The 24717-nt window shown below is 40.2% G+C and overlaps 1 protein-coding gene across 2 annotated transcripts in view; it reads left to right on the top strand.

Annotated features, from left to right (window-relative positions):
• ERP44 (endoplasmic reticulum protein 44) overlaps positions 1-22132 on the top strand; it is a 47257-nt gene extending 25125 nt beyond the window's left edge. For both annotated transcript variants that reach the window (XM_061589726.1, XM_061589727.1), the window contains exons 5-12: positions 914-1098; positions 1965-2080; positions 2206-2263; positions 3630-3746; positions 12535-12646; positions 14253-14394; positions 17824-17926; positions 21628-22132. In XM_061589726.1, coding sequence (XP_061445710.1) covers positions 914-1098; positions 1965-2080; positions 2206-2263; positions 3630-3746; positions 12535-12646; positions 14253-14394; positions 17824-17926; positions 21628-21729 — 935 coding nt within the window. In that variant the 3' untranslated portion in view covers positions 21730-22132. The remainder of the gene's footprint in view (positions 1-913; positions 1099-1964; positions 2081-2205; positions 2264-3629; positions 3747-12534; positions 12647-14252; positions 14395-17823; positions 17927-21627) is intronic.
• The last annotated feature ends 2585 nt before the right edge of the window (positions 22133-24717 follow it).

A 24717-nucleotide genomic window follows, 5' to 3' on the forward strand; every position in this document is an offset into this window, starting at 1 on the left:
CTAGAGCTTTTGCTAGAGTGGACTTGGCGCTCTTTCGTATAAGCTGTATGTCCCAGGGTATGGTCAGAAGGCACGTGAGGCCACCACCTTGCTGAAGCTAAGCAAGTCTGGGTGTGGTCAGTGCCTGGATGGGAGACCACCGGGGGAACCATGTGTATGCCGCCTTGGGTTCCTTGATGAAAGAAAGGTAGGGTATAAGTGTAAGAAAATAAATATACGTATGAAATCTTCCAAAAACCATTTATAAGTGCCCTATGAACATATATGTCTAAGCACCATCTCACAATGTTTTCTGCTTCCTTTAAATGAAATGACTTATCCTTCATAGTTTTGTCACCTTATGGAAGCATTTCGTTCAGTTCTCTCCTCTTTGCATATACATTCTAGCATACTTTGCCTAATTATCGTGTCCAGGGCTGACAAAAAAGAAAGCATAAGTTCAACACTCTGCATACGTAGCATTCAGTTCTGATGCTATATCCTTGCAATAACAACCTTGTAGTGGTTGGATAAAAAATTTGGATAAGAGGACATAATGTGCAAGTTTTCAGAATAAGGGCATAAAAGGTAGATAAGGAATTCACAACCTCTTACAGTTGCAGCTCAACTTAGGAAAATAAACTGCTAAATTATGCCCAGCGCTATCAGTTATGTGCAAATCTAGGGTCCGAAATGGCCCCAATAATTAAAAGAAACCCTATATACAAAAAGTAATTTGAAGTCTAACAGGCCCATATTCTGGAAGCACATGGTTTTAAAAATACAACCTTAACTGTTGCTCTCATGATCCCTCTTACAAGAAGGGGGAAGTAGAGTTATTGATTCAGTTTCAAACCTGAGTGTGTATGAAAAGACTGCTTACTCTAAACATTTGAATTTGCATATTTTCAAATGTTTTTTAATTGTTTTTCAGCTGACATAGCTCAAAGGTACAGGATAAGCAAATATCCAACTCTAAAGTTGTTCCGGAATGGAATGATGATGAAGAGAGAGTATCGGGGTCAGAGGTCAGTGACAGCCATAGCAGATTATATCCGACAACAGAAAAGCAATCCTATTCGAGAAATACTCAGCTTGGAAGAAATTAACTCTCTTGATGTGAGTCTTTCTCTCTGATTGTGGTATATTAAATAACTATGTATAACTTGGGAAATGCATATTTGTCACTTGGGAAGATCTATCTGTTTTCTTATTAAGTGAAAACTGTTTCACAAATGCTGTATGGTTGTGGAATTAAGCCGCATTTGCATGTAATGCTAAACCATGGTTGAACACTATATGTGTGAGCTAGAACAAGCCCAAGCAAAGTCTTGTGTGTGTGCTCTTCTCTTTTTCCCCCCAGAACCTTGAAAAGAAATGCTACGATTTAGTTTCACTTTCACAAAATCCTGCCTTAACATTACAGAGAACCCAAAGATTGTGTTAAAATGAACTCTGATTGGTTAAACAAACTCTAGTTAGTTAAAGAAGGCAGCTTCATAACCCATGTTTTGAAGTTGGGTTACTTAAGATGACAAATTTTGTTATAAACCACATTCTCTGGTTCATACATAATGCTAAACCAGTGTTTGTTGAAAATGAAACTAAATCCTGCAGAAATCCTTCATCTGGCTGTGTAGGAGAAGGAAGGGAGAGTGATAAGCTTTGCTCAGGTTTGTTCTAGCACAGAACCATGGCTGAACATACAAGCCAGCCCTTAGTGTCTTGTTTTTATGGCTTTCTTGATAATGTCATAAAATATTGCATTTTAACTTTAGACATGTAATCCATTTTTCAACAAAGAGGGACTTGATATTTACTGAAATGTTCATTATATATTCATAACCCCTGCTTTCCTTTTGGTAATGCTAACACTCCATTTAGTCATAAATTGGCATCTTTTTCCCCTGGCTCAAGGACTGAAAATTAAATGGAAATTCAGAAAAGAGTGCCCTAGGTATATGTGGTGTTTTTTTTTGTTACAGCATAGTAAAAGAAATATTATTGGATACTTCGAACACAAAGACTCTAATAATTACAGGACCTTTGAAAGAGTAGCAAATATTTTGCATGACGACTGTGTCTTCCTTGCTGCATTTGGGTAAGATTTGTTTTTAAAAAATGCAAAAATATATCTGGGTAGCTCAAATACTATTGTATTATTTGCAGAATATTAGCTTTAATCCACTGATTAATAATAAGATAAATTGCAATTACTTGTCTTAGGTCTGTTTCCAAACCCGAACGATTTAGTGGTGACAACGTGATCTACAAGCCACCAGGGGTGAGTTTAAATATTTTTCTATCCCTTATCCTTCTGTTTGATGAAGTAGCTTTAAAAGTAGCTAACCCAAATCATATATAGTCCTAATATTATATTTGGTACTTGCTGCCAATCAGAACATATGAAAGATGGAGCGTTCTAGGAACTTAAGCCAGAGGTATTTTTTACCTCTCCTGGCTGTGGAGATGCCCAGAATTGAAACCGGGAGTTTCTCCATGTGCTCCCAACTGAATTATGTCTGTTACCCCAACAGTATGCACGTAGATATGTCACTAAAGATATGGCAGGCACCTCTGGCAATGATGTTCCACCAGTTGCTTAAAAACATACCTATTCATCAGGACATTCCTGAGTATTAACAGTTGAAACTTCCAAAGACGACTCCCACACAACAGTTAAGATTGTGAAGTAATTCTGGAATTCCTCAATAAAAAAAAGATTGAATGTGTGGCAAGCTTTTAGTGTGTTCAAAACTTCTCTGCCTCTATAAAATGAGATTGTACAGCTGTATTAGCGACAAGCTCCCCTTGACTTTTCGTTAAGCCATTTAAAAACACACACAGTACTGTGTGCTGCAGAACTGAAGATTTACAAATCTGACGTCTTAAAGTTCACAAAAGGCCTAACCATATTCTTTCTTCCTTGTAGCACTTTCGGATTTAGAACTTTGACATGGTATTTCTGAACTACAGTACACGTCCATAGCTGCCTTGGTAGGGGAGTGTCCCTTAGAGTTGAAAGTCATAATAAAACACATGTGTGTTTAATTCTATAGAGAGCTAGGAAATCTGAGTAATTAACATTGTATTAAAACTTTTTTTGGTTAGGCAAGCCTATCCAGACACATCAATGTTGATCTGTTGTAATTTTTTAGTTAGTAGCTGTTTTTTATTGTTTTAAATACAGTTTTTTAATGTTAATTTTTTTTTATAAACCACTTAAAGGTCTTTACAGTCAAGTGGTATATAAATTTTGTTACATAAAAAAAGTTATCTGTGTTTAGTACGTTTTTAAAGAGGCAAGCTTTCCAAAATGCTTCTGAAAACAGCATCCTGTGGAGAGCTCTCTCCCTTCTAGGTGTGACATCTAGCCATTCTCTACATGCAATATCGCAGTCTCATGCTGTGAGTTTCCATGCCCCCTAATTGGTGCCACTGGCTGCTGGCAGGGTGTGGGGAGCCTCGCAACATGCTGCTGCTACGCTCTATGGCAGGAGCAGGGAGCGCTTGCCTCAAGGTGCTGTCTTCTGTGGTATCCTCATCACAAAACATTACAGAATAAAGCATAGCTCACCATTACATTTTAATGGTATTTTTTTCTTGTTGTTTGCTTACTGATAATTTGGGGGGGGGACATTTCTTAACAGGAAAATGCTCCAGATATGGTTTACTTGGGTTCTTTGACCAATTTTGACTTGGCTTATGCATGGACTCAAGACAAATGTGTTCCTCTTGTTCGTGAAATTACATTTGAGAATGGAGAGGTAAGAAGTGCCTGATTCTTCCATCTTTCTAGATATTTAAACGATAAACTCTGATTACTGCTTGGGCCTCCCGAAACCAGCTGTCAAATGCCCATAATTTACTTTGTTTCATACTTTTTACCTGTAAATTCCCAAAGTCTTACATGTTCTTAAATTAGAGAAAGGGTTGTTTGGACAGTGTAATGGCTTCTGTTTGAATAGACTATATTACATACGCTACCCATAAGAGCATATGGTTATCAAAGGTGTTTTCTGAGGTTGCAGCAAATGTGCTAACATGAGGATCTTCAGGATTTTCTGGATTTGTGTATGTATGGATCTTCGTATGTTTTGTATTTTTAAATTTCTGACTGATTTTATGTATGCTTTGTATTTTTAAATCTATGTATTCTGCCTCAGGACCCACATTCCAGGTGAGAGGTGGACAACAACAACAAAATTTATTGTTTTATTTATTGATTTTACAATACGCCCTTCCTCCTATTATTATTAAAAGTATTGGCTTGGAGAGGGAATATAGCTATTAGGTATTTTACATCTGCCAAATATCCCTCCCTGCATTGTCATCCAGTAAACATTAGGACATGAAAGGTAAGAATAAGTGATTTTTCCTCCCGCAATGAAGGTAGGTAAAGTGCAGGCTACCCCAAACTTTAATTTAATTTACTTAAGGTGCCTAATAGCTATTGCTATTTGGATGTCATACAAAGGAAAATAAAATAAAAGCCAACAAAAAAAGTAGCAAAAGGCAAAACCATTCTTAAAATATCAGAGTAAAACCACATTAAAAATGACAGAATTTAAAAACGGGAAAGGAGCAGGTTAAAGTCTAGCTTTGCCTGCTGCCATACGGTAATCAAAAAAGGTACCAGTGGGGCCTGTTTAGTGAAGACATTCTCTAGACTGGGAGGGGACACTATTAAGAAGGCCCCTTCTTATAGCCCTCTCTTGTAGCAGCCACCGACCACATCTCATGGTTGGGGCAGGTACATAGAAGAAAAATATGCTTCAGATACTGTAGCCCCAAGCCACTAAGGGTTTTAGTGGTCAAACACGGCATTTTGAATTGAGCCGAGAATAACACTGGGAGTCTGTGACCATTATAAAGTACTGACATAATGTGCTCATATTTCCTAGGCCCCAGTTCGTACTCTTGCCCCATATTCTGTTCTCACTGCAGTTTCTAGACAATTTTCAATGACAGCTTCACGTACAATGCATTACAGTAATGTAAATGTTAAGTAGCCAGGCTCCCTCCAAATTAAGGTCATAGTTAGTGTTCTGGCCTAAGCTGGTAAGAGAGGACACCGGTGCTTCTAGTGACAAAGATGAATCCACACATTTGCTGCTTTAGCACGTCTCCAAGCAATTGTCTGTAGACAATGAATGGGGAAGCTTGCAGTTGATGGGCCTGATCCAGTGAATTCTATGCACATACTCCTGTTTGAGTTCAGTTATGTTTATTTCTAAATGTGTGTACATAAGATTGCAGATTTTAAGTCCTTGGAGGTCCCTCTGCAATCGTTTTGTCACTTGTACACCTGTTTGCAATTTTTTGTGTTGAGTATCATATGTTCGTTAGTTTCCTATTGCCGGTTTATTGCAAATGTGAACACTGTGCCTTGTATTGAGAGTGTTACATGTACTTTTTTTGCCTACACTCCTGTAGCTATCGTCTAAATAGATGAGGTATGCTTTAAACTTTGATTTAGAAAATGTCGCATATGGCTCAGCCTTCTCACTTCAGTGTTTCATCAGATTTTGGTTATTTCACTTGAGGATAACGTGGCTCAAATCAGAAGCACGGGTATTTTGCTCTTGCAAAATAAAAACCCTAGAAGTTATTTGAATCTTTTGTGTGCATTATAGAAAACTAAGTTTGCATAACAAGAGGAAAGCTGCTATACATATTCCTTGCAACCTTTTGTTAATCATGTCAGCGTTTTTTATTCTTCATTTGCATTTCACTATGTGAAAGGTGCCTGGTATTTAGCCCTTTTAGAACTTAATATTGACTTTTCAGTGTACTTTTCTCACAGGGCAGTCAAATTCTGAACCTTAGAAACCACTTATTTTAATTGTGTGCATAATTCTGTAACTGCTCTTGCTACTCTTGTTCCTGTTTGCTTAACCAACTGCTTTCAATCCTGGGTACAAATGGGCTTTTTTCCTAGTAATATTTGTTCTTCAAGCTCTCGGGACTTCCCATATCTATACAACTTGAGCACTTCCAAACTTTGATATTTCTGCGTGTTTGAAAGTTGAAATGAATTTGGATGTATTTTAGGTTAAACTCTTCCAAGAACTAAATTTTTTCATATTACTTCATTGTTGGCCTAGCCTGCAATCTAGTAGCAGCTATCTAAAGCCTTAGGTAGAAGTATTTCTTAGCTGTCCTGTCTGAGATCCTTCTAACTGAAAATGCCAAGTTTGAATATGGAACTGTTTGCATCGTTACCATTTAGCGATGGTCCGGCTTCAAGGACAACTTTCATTTTTGGACATTTATATTCAAAAGTACTCAAATTTGTTCATGTTAGGGAGAAGATAGTTAACACCTCTTGTTTTTCCCCCCATCTCCCCTACTTCATGCATGTTTCCTTTTTAAAAAAATCATATTAATTGGGGGCGTGGCTTGCTGCTGAGCAAGATGGCTACGTAGTCTTTTCCCTTCCAATTCACACAGGCCTTTTAAGTTAATCAAGATGGACAACATTCTCTAAACTGCCTGCAATGGTGGCATAGATTCAGGAATGCAATCGGCATCGAGTAGGAGGCAGCAAAAAAAACCCAAAATTAAGTATGCTTGAGGTGAAACAATCGGAAGATTCTGACCTGTGAAGTGGTGAAGACACAGATATGGCACAAAGGGCCAAAGCAGTAGAAGGTGTGAAAGTGTCAGGTTCCTCCCCTCCTCTCCCTCTGGAACCCTTCTAAGACAAATATGTGCTTACGGATTTTTTTTCCTGTTCCTCAAGGCACAGTTACAGGTCCCTGGTTGTCACTTTCAGCTTCTTAATCTGTGACCCATTATGAACGCTTAAAACCAGGTTCTCACTAGCTGTCTTTGCCACCTCAGAGATCTTCTTTTTTAAAGCTGTCAGTTTGTGATCAGGTGGGTCCAAAGCTGCCTGCAGATCCCTTGCAAGATCTTTGCAAAATGATTTAAAGTGCACTGACATGTCTCTTTCCTCTGAGAGCCCACTTTTCAGGTTTTATTATACAGTGGCTTAGGGATTTAAAGAAGTGGAACTCACCCCAAACAAAATTTACAGGGCCCCCGGACCCAGGGCTCAAAATGACAGTGGTGTGAGAGAACTGGTTCTCAGATTTGACAAGCTCTAGGTTAATGAAGAAATCTATACAGTGCTTCGTAATTTTCACTCGCTGCACAGCAGGCTCACTGAAGTACAAGTATACCAAGATATCTACTTAGCAACGCTAAAACAGGAGCAATCTTAAACCAGTCACAGAGGCTTTGGAGCCGGCAGGAATCCCTACCTTTGGCGTTTCCCTTTTAAACTGGTAGTCAGGCATAAGAACAAAATACTATCAGCTGTCTCTCTTATGGAAGCTAAGAAGTTACTTAAAATGCTGCATACTGATTTGCCAGATAGTCTAAGGAACCCAGAGGCAGAGTCTGAAGATGGTGTTAGAGATCCTGCTTAGGAAAAGGGAAAGCCCAATCTAGGCTGCACTCAATTCAAGAGGATCACTCAGTGAGATGTGAGAAAGAGAACCTATGGTGCAGGGATCTCTGTAACGACTCGGACTGACTTCCTAATGAAACCTATCGATGTGATCTGCTTTCGACAAATCTATTGCCAGACTGATCAAGTCCTGCATTTGCTCAGTTTTTGTAGTTTTCCGCATGCCTGTTGTGGGATCAGATATAAAGGTATTGTGACATCTGACCCTACGTGGTTGGCCCCTGGAGTTTACCCACATGTTTGCTGTAAATGTGGCTATGCCCCCATGGGACAACACAGTTGTCTCCTACTGCAGGGAAAAGTTCAATTGGTTTTTCTGTTTTGATTTCCCCCCACTTTCTCCCAAGTTTTGATCCTCTGTCTGGTTGCAAGGCTTGAATCAGTTCTAGAAGCAGTTGCACAAATCACTTCATATTTCTGGTCTCAGTGGTGGCTAAGCTGAAAGCCCTCACTTTGAACATGAAAGGTATAGGCGTTGAAGTGAAGCACTCCAGAGTGACTGCACTTTTCAAGGAAAAAAGCCCAGATGTGATCTTTCTGCAGAAGATACATCAGAATTTGGCTTGGCAAAAGTGATGTGGAGACACAGGTTGGGAGAACAGTTTTGTTCCTTTGGATCTTCTAAAGCCAGAGACGTCTCCATCATCTTGGCAATAAAATGTCCCATCTTGATTGATGATACCGTGAGTGACTAGAGGTAGCTATGTTTGCTTAAAGGCAAAATAAAGGGTAATTGTATAACTTTGGGCTCCCTTTATGCCCCTAACATGGGGCAAGAAAGCTTTCTGAGGGAGGCACTGGAAGTGCTAGAGGGATTCAAACAGAGCCAGGTGATCTGGGGGGTGCGGGGGGTTGAACAGTGTAATGAATAAATGCTTGTATAGAAGTGAGCATTCCTCCAAGTGGTCCCTGAGCTCCATGCTGCTTCCACACTTGTTAACTGAATTTCATTTGGTAGGTGCCTGGCACTGCAAGCATCCACACACAAGACATTGCACCTGTTTCTCATCTCAGCACAACTCGTACTCTGAGATGGATCAAATCCTGGTATCCCATTATCAGACAGCGGATGTGCAATAGGTGTGATCTCAATGTCCAATCATTCTTCTGTCACAGCGACTATACAGATGTCTGCTACAACATTTTCACTTAGCGCTTTCCATCCAGCCTACTGGAATAGGTTGTAGGAAGGTATAACTATTTTGCTGAAAATGTGTCCCCAGATACAGATCCTGTCTAAATGTTTGGGATGCATTCAAATTGGTGCTCGGGGGGCAGTACATAATGGAAGCTTCCACTCTCAAATGCCATAAATTGGAATCGAGAGGGATATTGTTGCAGAAATAGAGGATCTGGAGTGGGAGCACAGGACTACTGGTAGGCTATGTACTCTTCACAGACTGCTGCCTAAGCTCAGTAAGTTAGCTGAGTTAAATATAGATTATGTTAGCAACATGATGATCTATACCAGCCACAGCTACTGTGAGTTCAATCATAAAAATACCAGGCTTGTAGCTAGAGAAAGCAACCATATTGCCCATATTATTAACCCTGCAAGTTCTTCTTGTTACGCCACGGGTAATTTTTAAAATTTGCAGATTACTATGAATACCTGCACAGCACTGACAACCTGGACCCAACATTTATTGCAGAGTTTTTAAAAGATTATCGCCTTAAAATTTTAAGCAACAGTCATGGCAATCTCTTGATACGTATATCATGACTGAAGAGGTTCTGGCAGTAATAAAAAACCTAAAAAATGGAAAAACTCCAGGACTACGCAGTTTTGAGGGAGAGTTCTATAAAGCCTTTCAAGATTCTCTTGCTCCTATATTGGATTGTGTTATATTATAACACAATCATGGATGGAGGTGCCATGCCACCCTCATGGAAGACTTCAAGGTTCATTGTCTTGGACAAACTGGGGAGGGATCACAGTCAGCTTGGGTCATCAGCCAGGATGCAGAAATTCTATCTGTAGTGTTAGCTAACCGGCTGGGTTGGGTGATAGGGCAATATGTGGCTAAAGATCAGCAGCAGTTTGTCCCTCGTAGACAGGTTGCCGTCTCAATTCAGAGGGTCTTGAATGTCATGCATTACTGTGGAGCCAAACAAGAACTGGTGGCATTAGTCTCCCTAGACATATACAGAGCTTTGGATCAGGTTGAGTGGCCTTCCGTACTTGGGGTCCTCAGTCACTTAAATATAGATAACACATTTATGAGTGTGCTTTGCAGCATTTACTCTGAGGCTGTGGTGGTAGTTGAGAATCAGTGGTGTGGTGTCCCATGACTCTGAAGAGAGGAACCTGCCAGGGGTGCCTCCTCTCGCCTCTCCTGTTACTCTTAACCATCAAAGCCCTGGCCATTAGGATAAGACCGGGCCTCAGTATACAAGGTATGGAGATGGGAGGTGAGCTGTACATTAATCTGTTTGCAGACGATGTTCTTTTATTGCTTTGGAACCCAGCTATGGCGATACCTGAGCTAAAATCCTTACTAAATGATTTTCACACTGTTTCAGGTCAGGTCTGGAGGTGAATTACCCAAATTCTGCTCTGCTTTGTTTGTCAACTCTGCTGGAGGCACAGCAGCGGCTAGCCCATGATATCGCCCTGCACCTGCAGCCAAGTATTATTAAATATCTGGGGGTAGTTCTCCCCAAAGACCAAATCAAGAAATGGAACTATGGTCCCCTGGTTAAAAAGGTAAAAAAGGGAATTGCGGGCATGAAACAAGCTTAATTTAATGTGGCTGGGCAAGGTGGCTGCAGTGAAAATGGCTATCTTGCTCAGATTCCTAAACTTATTCCAAATGCTTCCTATTCTGGTACAGCAGGCAGAAACAAACACTTTCAGAAATTAATAAACTGATTTATCAACAACAACAAAAAAGCCGGTGTGAACAAAAACATGCTGTATAGACTGCCAACTGATGGGGGCTTGAGGATCCTAATGCTGCAGTTGTACTACGATGCCTGTAATTTAAAACAATTGATACATATGGTCACAGGCAACTATGATCTAGCTTGGATGGGCATGGAAGCGCCCTTGATGCAACCATCTGACAAGGCTCTTCCATTCCTCAAGCTGACGACAGCTGGATTGCAAAATGTGAAGAACTCATAGTATAGAGCTGCTCTTGTGATATGGGAAAGGTAGCCCAAAGTGCTGGCTTCCTCTGATTCATCTCTTATTCCCGTCTTGGAGCATCTACAAAAGACCTGACTAAGTATATGCAATTTAAAGACTCAGAAGAAAAGGGACTTGATCTGTTCTCAAACAGGGCACTCCTGTCTGCGGATCTGTTCAACGCTAGGCTGGAGGAGGTGAGGCCGACTTGACTGCAGTTAATTGGAATTCATTTAGCACAATATACTTTGCATGTACAGGAGCCTTCATGCAGTTTACAGTTTATGAAAACATCTGGTTTGGTTCTAGAAGCAATTTAAACAGTATGATTTCAGCACATGGTGGGTTGAAAGCAAGCCAGAAAGCACTCTGGGAGTGATTTAAATAAGCAAATTGATTTGTCACAATGGAATGGGCGATGAAAGAGGCACCCCCTTCACTTTTTGTCAGCTCAGGTGATGAAATCCATGTTAAAATTAATACTCTGTTAATATTGCACACTGGCAAAGCTGAATAGGAGTGCCCTGGAGTTATTGTCCAATTGTTGGAAGGGTAGCCATGGCTGGGGGATGTACTATCACATGTGGTGGATGTGTCTGGTTGTGAGGCCTTCTAGACTAGAGTTTTCCAGGAGGATTTGGCCATATTAACTTAAATTCTGCCCCCTACCCTGAGCTAGCATTATTGCCTATAGTCCCTGACCATATGCAGCAAGTAACTCAAAAAACTTATTCTCTTTCTGATGGCAGCAGCAAAGATGGAAATAGCCCAGCATTGGTGCATTAACTCTGTGTTCACTTATAGAAGGCTGGTGGAAGAGTGGTATTAAGCTCTTATGGAGAGGTTAGCGCAACAGTGTAGATTCAACAGAGGGACTTTAAAGAAGAATACCCCTGAAGGTATATGGTGGCCACTTCTAACAGTAGTAAATAGTGGGTAATGCAACTGCAGGCCTCATGATACACATGCATCATTCTGTAAGGACGTGGTTCAAAGGTGACCGGCACATTCACTACTTCAAGAGGTTTTCTTCTCAGTCTGTTGAATCCAGTTCACAGGGCTCATACTGTTTCCAACAGAACTGTATCCCATTTCTTTTTTATTATAAACTCAAACATAATACCAGGCAATTGTTTTTGTTGTATGTGTTGTTTGTCACTGCTTGCTGTTTGTTGTATCTTGGAAAAACAAATAAAGATACATTTATGAAAAAGATCATATTAACAGTGTTCTGTGGTATTCCTATTGCTTCTGGCTGATATCCAATATTTGTGTGATGTAGTTGGATATCTGAATATTGCCCTCTCTACTTATTTCTATATATTAGTATCGAAAAGACTCATGGGTATTTTTTAAGCAATTCACAACTATCCAGGCATAGCAAGATTCAGTAAATGAATCTGTAAAAATCAGCTAATGTATGGTTTTTGCTGCCTCCTGGGGTTTTGAACCAATTGCTCACAACTACTTTTATCCTGTTCAGAACAAAGACTTAACTAGTGGAGCAAGTAAAATGTTACTCTTCTGTTTCTAACAAGGGATGCCTTTTCTTAGTTGGTCAAATATTTATACCAGGTGTGGGCAACCTTTGGCCCTCCAGATGTTGCTGAACTGCAACTCCCATCATCCCTGCCCACTGCCCATGCTTGCTGGAGTTGATGGGAGTTGTAGTTCAGCAACATCTGGAGGGCCGTAGGTTCTCCACCCCTGGTTTATACCCTGAACCTGCTAGTTTCTGGCTTACATATGGTAATATAATTTCCCCATTAGAAGTATATAAACACACAGCTCCTGAAAACATTGTTTGTTTTTTGCTTTAAAAAAAGTTCAGATTGATTTGTTTACAAGCTCATCTGTATAGTCAATTATGTCTTGTACCTTGACAGCTCTAAAATGTGTTAGAAAACTGAAATTACCCTTTGTCTATTTTTCCTCTCTTTCTACATAGGAATTGACAGAAGAGGGCCTTCCTTTTCTTATACTCTTTCATATGAAAGAGGATACAGAGAGTTTAGAGAAGTTCCAGCAGGAAGTTGCACGACAGTTAATAAGTGAAAAGGGTAGGTGTGTGTTGTTTCTTGCATCTTGCATTTTATTGAATGTCTGAATCCAGCAAATTATATTAATCAGAATTTTATTTTATTTTTCCCTCTGTGTGGAAGAGGATCTCTAGAGCAGGCCAGGGGAATCGGTAGCCCTCCAGATCTTATTGAACTACAACTACCATCATCCCTGACCGTTGGCCATGCTGGCTGAGGCTGATGGGAGTTGTCCAACAAAATCTAAAGGGCCAAAGCTTCCCCAGCCCTGCTCTAGAGTCTTGTATTCTTAATACCTTAGCATGGCTAGTTTGTTACAACCACTGAAGTAATTAGACTACAATTACATGTCTTGCTGTATTCAGTTACTTCTAAGTAAAGTAAATATGTTGATGATCATAAGAAGAGCCTTGCTGGATCTTACCAAAGTCAGATGAGACCAGCATTCTGTTGTCTCAGTGACCAACCAGATGCCTATGAGAAGCCTGCAAGCAGGATCTGATTGTAACATCTATGGCAGCCTTCTGCAACCTGGTGCCTCCAAATATTTTGAGCACGATTCTACTAGCTTGGCCTGGTGGGAGTTGTAGTCCAAATGATCTGGAGGGCACCAGGTTGTGGAAGATTGGTCTATAGTGTACCATTTCAGTACATACCATTGTATTCCTGTGCAGCATGCTCTGCATGTGTCATTAGGGCTATGTACTCAACAGTATAGGGCTGTTCTTTACATTTGGGGAATGGGCTCTGGGATCTTTAAAAATCAAACCAAATATGTAGAGAACCTGTGATGTGCTGCTGTTGGAGTTGGCTAACTTGCTAGGTTTTGAGTCTAAATGGGAATAGAACTACAGTAACATTTGAAATTGCAAAATGGCTAGATGTTAAAAAAAATGAGGCTAATGAAGTGGGAGGTGTGATTATCGTATTGATAAACATGCAGGGTGATATCCATCTAAGTTCAACTCAGAGTAGATCAATTGAAATAAGTCCATTGATTTCAGTGGGCCTACTCTGAGTCTGACTAATACTGGGTATCATCCACAGGGCATTTTTAAAAAAGGAGCTTAAAATGGAGGAGGAAAGTAATTGCAACATGTATTGAAAGAATCATTGCTCCTCTAAAGAGAGGTCATAGTAATGCTAGTCTCTGTTACAGAGCAAATTTTTACAATTCTCCATCCAAAATAGAGAATGGGTTTGGATGGGACACTTAAGTATGACTCCCACAAAAATGTGGAAGTGTTTCTAGAACAAATTACTGAGAAGCTGGCTGTTTAAATATATTATGCAGGCCACTTCAAGCCATTTTCCACGTCTTCCCAGCACATGTATACAAGCAGTAGGGATGTGTGCAGTCCTCTCATATGGGCCGCCTACAGGCCGTTTGCGTGCTTTCTGCTTGTGTAGGAAATTGATCCCCTTTATAGTAGCACAAAGTTAACTAACAAATTTACAAAGGAGTTATTTTATAATTGGTATGTTGTGTATGCCGCATTGAAATGTCTTTACCAACACTTTTTGTACAGCCATTATCTAAAGATCTATTTAGTGTTATTTATGTGACTTACCTGTGTTTCATATTTTACATTTTAAACAAACCTAAAGTTTGCTTCTGAATTTCAAGGTACAATCAACTTTTTACATGCTGATTGTGATAAGTTCAGACATCCGCTCCTCCACATTCAGAAGACTCCAGCAGATTGTCCTGTTATTGCTATTGACAGTTTTAGACACATGTATGTCTTCTCAGACTTCAGTGACTTGGCGTGAGTAGACACTTCCTTTCATCTTGGCCATTCAGCCTTGAAAAGAAGGGAGGGGACGTATGTGGTGAGGGAGAGGCTGGCGAACCAAGACTTTGTTCATGTTGTATAGCAGCATGTAAAAGGAAATGCTTCCCCCCTCCCCTGGCCACTAGGGTTTGGGTTGTATTAGAAAAACATAAAATCCAATCAGCATTCAAGGCTCATGTACCAAATAAAAACATTACATGCTAAAATACATTGGAAGTTAGAGAGCGAGGGAGACATAGTGCTACAGTAGGAAAGAAGGAATGGAAAAACATGGGCCTTAGGATTCTGACCATTTTTAAAAGGGAAAGAAAGTGGATTGCGCACAAAGGAACAAACTATGGATCCTCAAAGTAGCATAGAAAGAGGTTTTTTTAAGACAAAAATATAAATAACTGGAGGGAATGAGTCCCATAGTAAGAGGCCTCCCATAGTAAAAGATTCACCAGCTGACTTAAGGCATGAGGGGAACCTCCTCCCCCAAAAACACACCCCAATAGAATGCAGTTAGTCTCCAGGATTAACCTCTGGGACCAGATCTCCAATTATAACTAGGGTTTGTGCTGTTCTGTCTTTTAATAATCTACAGAAATAAATGGGGGACAGGTGTATGATCATCGTTGTCTGACTAGCAAGCAAACATGCTACTTTATTCCAATCAAGCTGTTCACAACAGCCAAGTAAAGCTGGAAGACCTAATGCCATTGTGCTACAAAATGGAGCAATGCAGTCCCTGGGTTGTGGTTTGCTGTGACAAAGTCATGCTGCTCTGTGGCTTGCATAGATTACACTCCAAAGCAGGGCTGTGGAGTCGGTACGCCAAACCTTTGACTCTGGCTCCTCTATTTTTCTACTGTCCAACTCCACCCAAAATTGCTTCCGACTCCACGACTCTGACTCCACAACCCTGGAAAGGGCTGTAAATGTCTTTTTAAATTGGAAGCTCTCATAGGAGCATTTTTATCGCTGCCTGAATATGCGCTGATCTTGGCATCACAGCATTTGTCTTCATCTGGGTCCTGATGAAACACAAAATGTTTTCCATCCTGAGTCGTGGTGAAATGCTCAAATACAGCTGACTTCATGGGAAGCTTCTCTGACATTGTGAATTTATATTTTAAAAAATTTGTCAATCGAAATTTATTTTGAAGTCTGAGTCGGTACATTTCTTCCAACTCCACCCAAAATTGCTTCCGACTCCACGACTCCGACTCCACAGCCCTGCCTCAAAGCATTGTATCCGTAAGCCATGTCCAATACCTAACTCATGAATTCCAGTGGAATCTTAGCTGTTCTCCATTCATCTGGTGAATGTCTGAAAAAACAGCAGACTGATAATTGAATATGGATACTTAATGGTCCAGAAAATGGTCTAAAGGTAGATGATGCAGTTCTTGAGCTGAAGCTAAACAGATCCTATATGCTGTCTTAATGGGAGACTGCAAGAAAATTCTATATAAGCCACTTGTGAGTGCCTTAGAGGAAGGGCTTAGTTGTAAGTGCAATAAATAAATTGTCAGTATTCACTAAAAACTCCGTAACTTTTCAGGTACATGCAGGGTTCCTAACATTCCCTTATGATAGTCAACCAGCTCTGCAGTTTCACATTCACTACAATGTGTATATATGATAGAGCAAATATTTCTTGTGCCAGTAAGAAGGGTGGGTAGTCGCTTGGCCTGACGTTGTCTTGCATATTATATGCTGGCCACAATAGACATATGTTTTGGGCCTCGTGGTTTGGTCTTAATTGCAATTGCAATGTTATACTAAGCAATATATATTAAACTAATATATATACTAAGCAATAACGTAAGCTAAGTAGTTCATTGTGTTTTGTAGATTTCTGTATTTCTTTTAACACTTAACATACTACTAGTTGTGCCCCTGATCTTCAGAGTTTTGATGTTGCCAACATACAGAACACTGGATCTGCTGTATTCAAACAGGCGGGGGGGGGGAAGCAGATGATATCTGAAAAAATTTAAACTGATATCCCTTTGGTGTTCATCTCTGGGGACTGCAATTACTCAAGCATTGGAGAAGCTTTCAAAGGCATTTTTGTCAATACAGCTACCTGACAGTCATTTATATTTGTAAACTGCATTTGGCACCTGCTGTTCTCTGCTGTATTGTGGCATGCAGGGGGCTAAAGGGAACATACAATGAAGTTATTGGGTAGCCCAGCTCTGTGGGAATTAATGAAGGGAATAAATGCTTGCTGCGTTCTCAGGAACAAGGAAGAAAAAAGAGCTAGTAGGGTAGCTTGCCCCAGGCCTACTCTAGCTCTCAGCTCTTTATTATTGACTTTTTAAAAAATCTTGGACATGTGGTCATTGCATTCTAAATATATCTTTATTTTAGATTTTGTTTATGGCTTTGGAGCAATTGTTCAATGCAAGGACAATTTTTTTATAAAAGGTTAAACCTTGTTTTTCAAGAGGGCAGAATAAGCTTTCATAAACTGATGCTAAATCCAAGCCCCATGTCCTTTTTATTAGTGTAGAAAGAACAAATTTGCCTTAACTGCTTTGAATACTGAATTTTTAATATGTAACCCGCCCCGGGACCTACTTGTGGAGGGGGGGGGCAATATTATAATAATAATAAAAATAAAAATACATAGGCAAATGAGAAAAACACAAGCATAAGTTGAGAGACTGAAAAAGGAGAGATACTAGGAAAGCTAGATGGAGGACCAAAGGTAGAACAGATACTAACAAGCAGTGCCGTTATTACCCAATGAATTCCACACAAACTGCTTGGGACTTGCACTCAGTTTGGATGCCATCCTCATGTCAGGAGGAAATGAAACTGATAGAAAAATGTTATTCATGTCAATTGCACCCCCCACACTCTCCTGGGTTCATCATGCAATTGACAAGAAACAATGAAACAAAAACCCTAACTGTTAGAGCCATACCACAATGGAACCAATTACCTAGAGAGGTAGTGGGCTCTCCGACACTAGAGGCATTCAAGGGGCAGCTGGACAGCCATCTGTTGGGAATGCTTTGATTTGGATTCCTGCATTGAGCAGGGTGTTGGACTCGATGGCCTTACAGGCCCCTTCCAACTCTACTATTCCGTGATTCTATGATTCTACTCCACCAAGGAAAGTGTACTGGTGGGACACGAGAGGGTCCTTTCAGTTGTGTCACCTAAACTATGTAACAGCTTTCCAAAAGAGATTTCTCAGGCCCTCTCTTTGCCTGCTTTTAAAAACTCTATTTGAGAAATCTTATATTGTCAACTGCCTTGAGTTTGATTCTATCAAAAAACACCAGGATGTGTCTTCTCAGTCCTCAGGATAAAGATGTCTTGAAATGCTACTTCTCATTAAAATGAAACATACCTAATTTTGTTCAACTTTATCATTTTGATTTGTGTGTTTTTTTGTTCCAGTGTTCCAGGTAAACTCAAACAATTTGTGTTAGATTTGCATTCTGGGAAACTGCACAGGGAATTTCATCATGGCCCAGATCCAACTGATGTAGCACCTGGTCAGGTAAGAGCAAGCATTTCAGTGCTTCTCCCCTGGGTGAAATCTGAAACTTGTAGTGTTCAAGTGAGCATGAACTTTCAGTTCTTCACGGGAAGATTGTGTGGTTCAGAAGGAAATGTTTGCCACATGAGAAAAAATCTTGATCTTTACCACATCAAAAGTGAACTTAAGATGTGGGCTTTAAATTTCTATATTAGATGTAATCAATTGTTAAAACCTAGTAATTTGTAACTCTCGCACACACGTGCACACCCACCCTTTAAAAAATTATTTAAAATACTTTGTATCCTACTCTTTCTTCCTAAGGAGATTAGAAAAATGGTAAAACAATATAAACATGATAGCAGACAACAAAACTCATAGTAGACAAAATACCTAGGGGGGTCAAAAAGCCTAGTTAAAGTTTTAATTGCCCTCCTAAATGTAAGCAGTGAAGGAGCCATACAAATCTCCTAGGAGAGGGAGTTCCAGAGGTAGGGGGCTGCTACAAGAAGATCCCCTCACTCATTGCCACCTTATGAAGGGATTTTCTAACGCACTGGGTCCAAAAAGGTTCTTTTTAAAATTGATCTTGCCACCATTTCCTTGAGGCCTGATGGTATCATGCCTTGAAGTGACATTAGCACTACAATGACCCACTCAGCTAGTGCCCCTCTGTCAGCTTTTACTAACTAGGATAGGTGAATGTTTAGAGCAAATGAGGGGGGCCTCATATCTCCAAGAATTCTGTCCACATCCTTGGATAATGCATGCTGAAAAGAATCCATCAAAACAGGACAAGCAGGTGGTGAAGTCACCAAATGAAGAAACAACACAGGGTTCCAAGTTGGAACAAATACAAGGATTTTATCTGTAAAGTGTCTTGCAAAAAGGTTATAGTGGGCTAGCAGGTGGATTTATCTACCTGGAGACCTTTGACCACCTGAAACAATTTCTCTGGACTACTGTGCAAATGCAGTGATGTTGAGGAGAACTAGCTCTTCGTCAACCTCACCGCCATGGTGTATTGAATTGAATTGAAACTTTATTTTTACCCCGTCCTTTTTCCAAACTGGAACTCAGGGCGGCTTACAAATAGAACTACATGTAGTTAAAAACATAGAAAACATACAATTAAAATACAATTAAACTATGCACAACCTTAAAACCGTAAAAGGCACTTAAAAATCTAAAAACAATTTAAAATAATAATATAAAACAATAAAATAAGCCTTGTAAAGCCCAGTCCTAAACACCTTCTATCCCAAAAGCCTGTTGGAATAAAAAAGTCTTTACTTGCCGACGGAAGGATGGCAAGGAGGGGGCCATTCGTGCCTCCCTAGGAAGGGAGTTCCAGAACCTAGGAGCAGCCACCAAGAAGGCCCTGTCTCACGTCCCCACCAATTGCACTTGCGAGGGTGTTGGGACTGAGAGAAGGGCCTCTCCTGAAGATCTCAGGGCCCGGGCAGGCTCGTATAGGGAGATACGGTCTGACAAATAGCCTGGACCTGGACCGTATGTTCAGTTAGATGCGCCAGAGTCTTCCACCACCATCACTCTAATCAGTGCTTTTTTGTGATGGTACTTACCAGTACCGAGTACTATCACCTTTTTTGGCTGCCCATGGCAGTTATTTTTTGCTAGCACTCATGACATTTTTCAAGATATTAGTACCAGCAACTCAGTTTTTATCAAATGAAGCACCAATGAACCTTCCAGTTTCATTAGTTTTCTTGGAGCCCTGAGCTCCAAGGAAACAAAAGGGCACACATGGCTCTGCTGGACAAGAGTGTGATCGTATCAACTACCCAAACATTTTGCTGTTCTATAGTGCATTATATTGTCAGGAAAATCCCCAAGCACAATAAAAAAACTTTTGGATCCATCAGACTCCTGAGGGGCAAAACACCATTTTACTACGTCTTTTGTCCGTGCAGAGGGTCCTGATTATTAGCAACTTAAACCTTATTAGCTTTATCAGTAAACCTCTTCTAACGATCACAAATGACTAATGAAAGTTCCTTCACCTTCAGATTGCTGTCAATTCCACCCAGGAAAACGTCCAAAGCATTCCCACTCAAATGTGTGGGACCAGAATCATTTAGAAATCATTCATGGCAGCCATGAAACCAGAACTATTCCCAGCAGAGGTGCCCCAGTATGAATAATCTGGCAATAGCATGACCTAAGTCCTGTTAGCTAGGAGAAGGGCTGGAAGAATCAAAGTAAGTCATAATAATACCAAGTCTGCCTCAGTAATGGCCTGGCTGACACCCACCACCATAGCTTCCTCTACCAGAGACTGCTTCTGTGGCTGAATCCCACAGAACCATTCCCCTTCCCCATAAACCCGTAAGGATGTGGCCTGAGCTCTCATGAGGCTGCCACTTTGCTGAAGCTAAGCAGATCTGTGTCTGTTCAGTGTCTGGTTGGGTGACTGCAGCGATGTATACCACCTTGGGTTTCAAGATGGAAGAAAGGCAGAATGCAAATCTAAAAAAATAAGTACAAACAATCCAGTTCTACAGCAGAGGGTCATACCAAAATCCAAATTACCCAATCAGTCCCTTCAAAATAAGCGGACCTATGGGGGCACACCCAGTGCTCCTTCCCAAAACTCAAACCTCCTAGACATTAAAAAGGAATTCCTTCTGTCATGTCCAGAGCTGTCTATGAGGTAGCAGCAAGCCAGCCCCTCCCCCAGCCCTTATTCCTACCAGCTGCTGCCAAAGTAAAGTTAAAAGAGGGTGAGTGTTGCCCACACCGTCATACTTCCCAAAGTGATTTCCTCTGGCTCTCATTAGGAGATTGCACATAGCCCAACGAGGTGACTTCTCAGAGAAAACAGCAGCAGGAGCAGTGAGAGCACTGATGTCACTTTTGTTGCTGCTGCTGCTGATAATCATATATTAGCCTCACCGCTTCCCTACAAATATGCTGCTATTGCTGTTGGAGGTCAAGTAGCCACTTAATAGTCCTCCCACCCAAATGCAGGTTGTGTCTTCACTTAGGCATGTCTCTGTCACCCCATCCAGCCAGGATATGCACATTCCCTTATGTGGGGATTATGTATAATGGCCAGAGAATGTACAAAATTCAGTTGCTATATGCATATTTCCCAAGACCTGTTAGACATTATGTATATTGGCCGGGAAATGAGCACAATTCCTTCTTCATGAGGCCTGCTGAATGTGCACAATGACATTATTATGCATATTAACTGCTCACATTCACCTTAATATATGCATGTTTAAAAATGAATAAAATCTGTCTGTGAAAATCTGGGTGTGTGATCCTGGAAAAGTGTTTTGCAGTGGGTGATTCTGGGAGAGTGAGTGTATGGATGGGTGGTAATATAGGGGAAACAAGATGGGGGGGGTGGAAATGTGAACTGCCTGGTAGAGAGAAAATCTGTTTTCTGTGAAATGGGTGTTCTATTGGAGCAGAAAACGTGTTGGTTCAAAAGACTCTCTTGTAGTTTCCTCAGCAAGTTTTCTCCCAGCCATGTCAATTTGCTTTGTGTGAAACTGGTGTTTTGTGAGTGGCTACATCTACCACAGCAGCAAATATGTGAATTGGTACACCCCCTGTGGCTGCCATTTTGTGCTGGTGCCCAAGACAATCTCACCATTTCAAATGGGCCCAAAAAGGTTGGAGACGCCTGACCTGTATCTTCTATAGAGCTATTTGTAACTTGGTTTAGAATATGATTTTGTTCTTTTCAGCCACTTCAGGACATAGTAAGCAGCCCACCTGAGAGTTCATTCCAGAAGCTAGCACCCAGTGAACATAGGTACACCTTACTGCGGGAAAAAGATGAACTCTGAAAGCTTGAAACCATCTGAAAAACCTTTCAGAACAGCAGCCGTGACTCCTGTGGGGTGGAAATAGGAAACCTATATTTTCATAAATTCTGTGTGTTTTTATTTTGAATAATCTTTTTTTTTGTTCCCTGGGGTTTGTAAATATGAGTCACTTTGGGCAGCATCTTTCCAAAGTTCTTATTTCTGCAAATTGTTCTGTAAAACATTTCTAATCCAAATGAAGGTGTGGACATTGCCAGCAACATGCTGTTAACTTGCACTATCCCATTAACAGAACTTCTGGGTTTCCATTGGTGTAATCTGACGGCCTTATCTTTTTCTTCCATGTGAACATCATTTTGTTAATTTGTTTATTGAAGGGGTATTCTGGATACTTGTGAGGGGAATAAATTACAGTTTTACATAATTTGTGTTGTGGTACCTTACCTTGTATTTTTTTTTTTAAAAAGTGGGAAGAGAATGGAGAAAAAAATCAATAGCCTTCTTACGAACTTTCTCTTTGTAGCTTGTCTTATAAGATAGAAAGAAGCCACTGTCATTGAGAAGCGGGGGCGGGGAAACCAGCTGGGGGGCAACCACTTTTTTAAAAAAGCAGGAAGATGTGAAAATTTGGAAAAGTACACTTATAATAGTTATACTTGTACATATTTAGAAAATATTCAGGAGGTTATAAACTCTTTCAGATCCTCTGACATTAAGCTCTGACAAGAAGCTATAAGGAAGAAGTTGCCCAAGCACTGTAGCTGTAAAACATTCCAATATTTTTAGTATCATAATTTTAAACAGATATCTTTTTTAAAAAGAACTAGTTTATAAAGGGCATCATATTTGTATCAGTCAAAGAGCTACTGCTTTCATGAAAATTAGTTTCTGTTCAATTTGTTTAATACCTACCTTTGCCTCCCTGGGCTTTTTCTGGGAGAAAGGGTGAGATATAAATTTAATAAAGTCTATTTTCCATAGCAATAGTTTACTTGCTATCTAGATTTATTGGTAGATATGACTAAATAGTTTGACATCTTACACATTCAGAAAGGATTGATAAGATTCTTCTAGGGCGCAGCCATGAGGTGTAGAAGAACATCCAATTCAAGTGCTCTCCAACATAAAAATCTCCACAGAGAAAGCTAGTATACTAGGGAACAGATTAAGCTAGAAATATCTCCCTTTCAATCCACGGGGAATTCACAGGGGTGGATTATTAAGTAATGCCTACATATGTCTTGGAAGTAGTACAGTCTGAAGAGAAGGGATGGGTGGGCGTATGCATATTCACACTTTGAACTTGGCTATTACCATTGATAGTTCTCAAGCCATCTGTCACCTTCAGCTCCATTTTGAAAGGCAGCATGTACATTTTTTTAAAAAATGTGGTGGAGCTTGTTCACTAACATCTGAAATACAAATGAATGAGTTTGTTTAATATTCAGTTAAAGGATTGTGGAAGAGTCGAGAAATGAGCTCATACCAAAGTAGCTGTATTGTGGTGCAGATGAAAGACTACTTGAGATGTAGATCGTTGCATGGTGCTGTTTCAGACATGTGGAGGTCCTCATACATTGTATTTTGACTGTGTGGGGCTGCCATGCTTGCACAGAGGCAATACATCTGTGTACTGTTATCCATACCTGATGTTTTTTAAACATCAATGCAGCCCCAAACTGCTGCCACCATCATTATGGGAATTGGGATATTTGTGCATAGATGTACCAGATGGAGGCATTGGCTGAAAAACATTTCCGTACAAGCTCAGCCTTGTACTTGACTCGCACTTCAAGCAACCTGCCACATATATAAACAATGTTTAAAGTTGAGACTAAATATGGTGTCACCTGCCTGTGCTTACAGTAGATTGTAGAAACTACCGTAAAAGATTGTTGAAGCATACTAATGGTGACTTTTCCTATATGCAGGAGCTTTGGTGAGCAACTTTAGCAAAATACCTTAAATGCTTACCAACTTCTAATATTCATCTGTTTGATCAGATGAAAGGCCTATCTAGTCCAACATCTTGTTTCCCACAGTAGCTAACTAGATGCCTCTGGGAACTCCACAAGCAGGACATGAGCCCTCTCCTGCTACTGTTTCCCAGCAACTTATATTAAAGGGCATACTGCTTCTGTTCCTGGAGGTAAAATATGTAGCCATCATGACTAACAGACTGTGACAGACTTACTGTTGTGAGCTTCATTGAGCTACATTGAGTGACATACAAATTTTTTGTATGAATTTTTATTTGCAAATTTAATGAAGGAGGAAATATTGAAGGTATAAAAATTTTAAAAATTTGAATGCTAGTAATAGACCACGATCAGTTCACATTTTGAATATTGTACCCATCAGTACATGCATCTTGAGTTAAGCATATAAATACAAGCCTTCCAGATGTCCAAATAGGTATCCACTCAAAATTGATGTCTATATGAAGTATGTTCAAATGTAGCCAGGGCAGTGAGGTCTTTAGTCCATTGCATAATAGATGCTGGGTTTTTATCCTTCCAAGCTCGAAGTATGAATCTCAATTGATAAGGACTTGCAAAGTCAGCTTTTGTGGATAAATCAAAATTAAATAGCCTTACCTTCCATGAATCCTCTTTTAAAGTCATCTAAGTTGGTGGCGGATTCCATAGTTTAGTTGGAAGAAGTTCCCTGTCCAGAATCTCCATTTAGCTTCATTGGATGACCCCACTGAGATTATGAGAAATTTTCCATACAGAATTTACAAACTACTTGGATACCTCTCTGATCCCCTCTAATTCCAGATCATTGATGAACAAGTTACAGAGCATCAGCTCCAATAAAATTCTTTGGGAACTCCATTTATTATATATTTCATTGTGAGAAGGGTTAATTTGTCGCTGTTCTTCCTATCCCTTAACCAGTTACCAATCCATAAAAAGATGTGGGTAAGAAATTAAGGAAACCCCACTGGATCAGGGCAATGGCCCATCTTATCCAGTGTTCTGTTTTCACAGAGGCCAACCAGATGCC

Source organism: Rhineura floridana, chromosome 11 (assembly GCF_030035675.1).
Source record: "Rhineura floridana isolate rRhiFlo1 chromosome 11, rRhiFlo1.hap2, whole genome shotgun sequence".
NCBI lineage: Eukaryota > Metazoa > Chordata > Lepidosauria > Squamata > Rhineuridae > Rhineura > Rhineura floridana.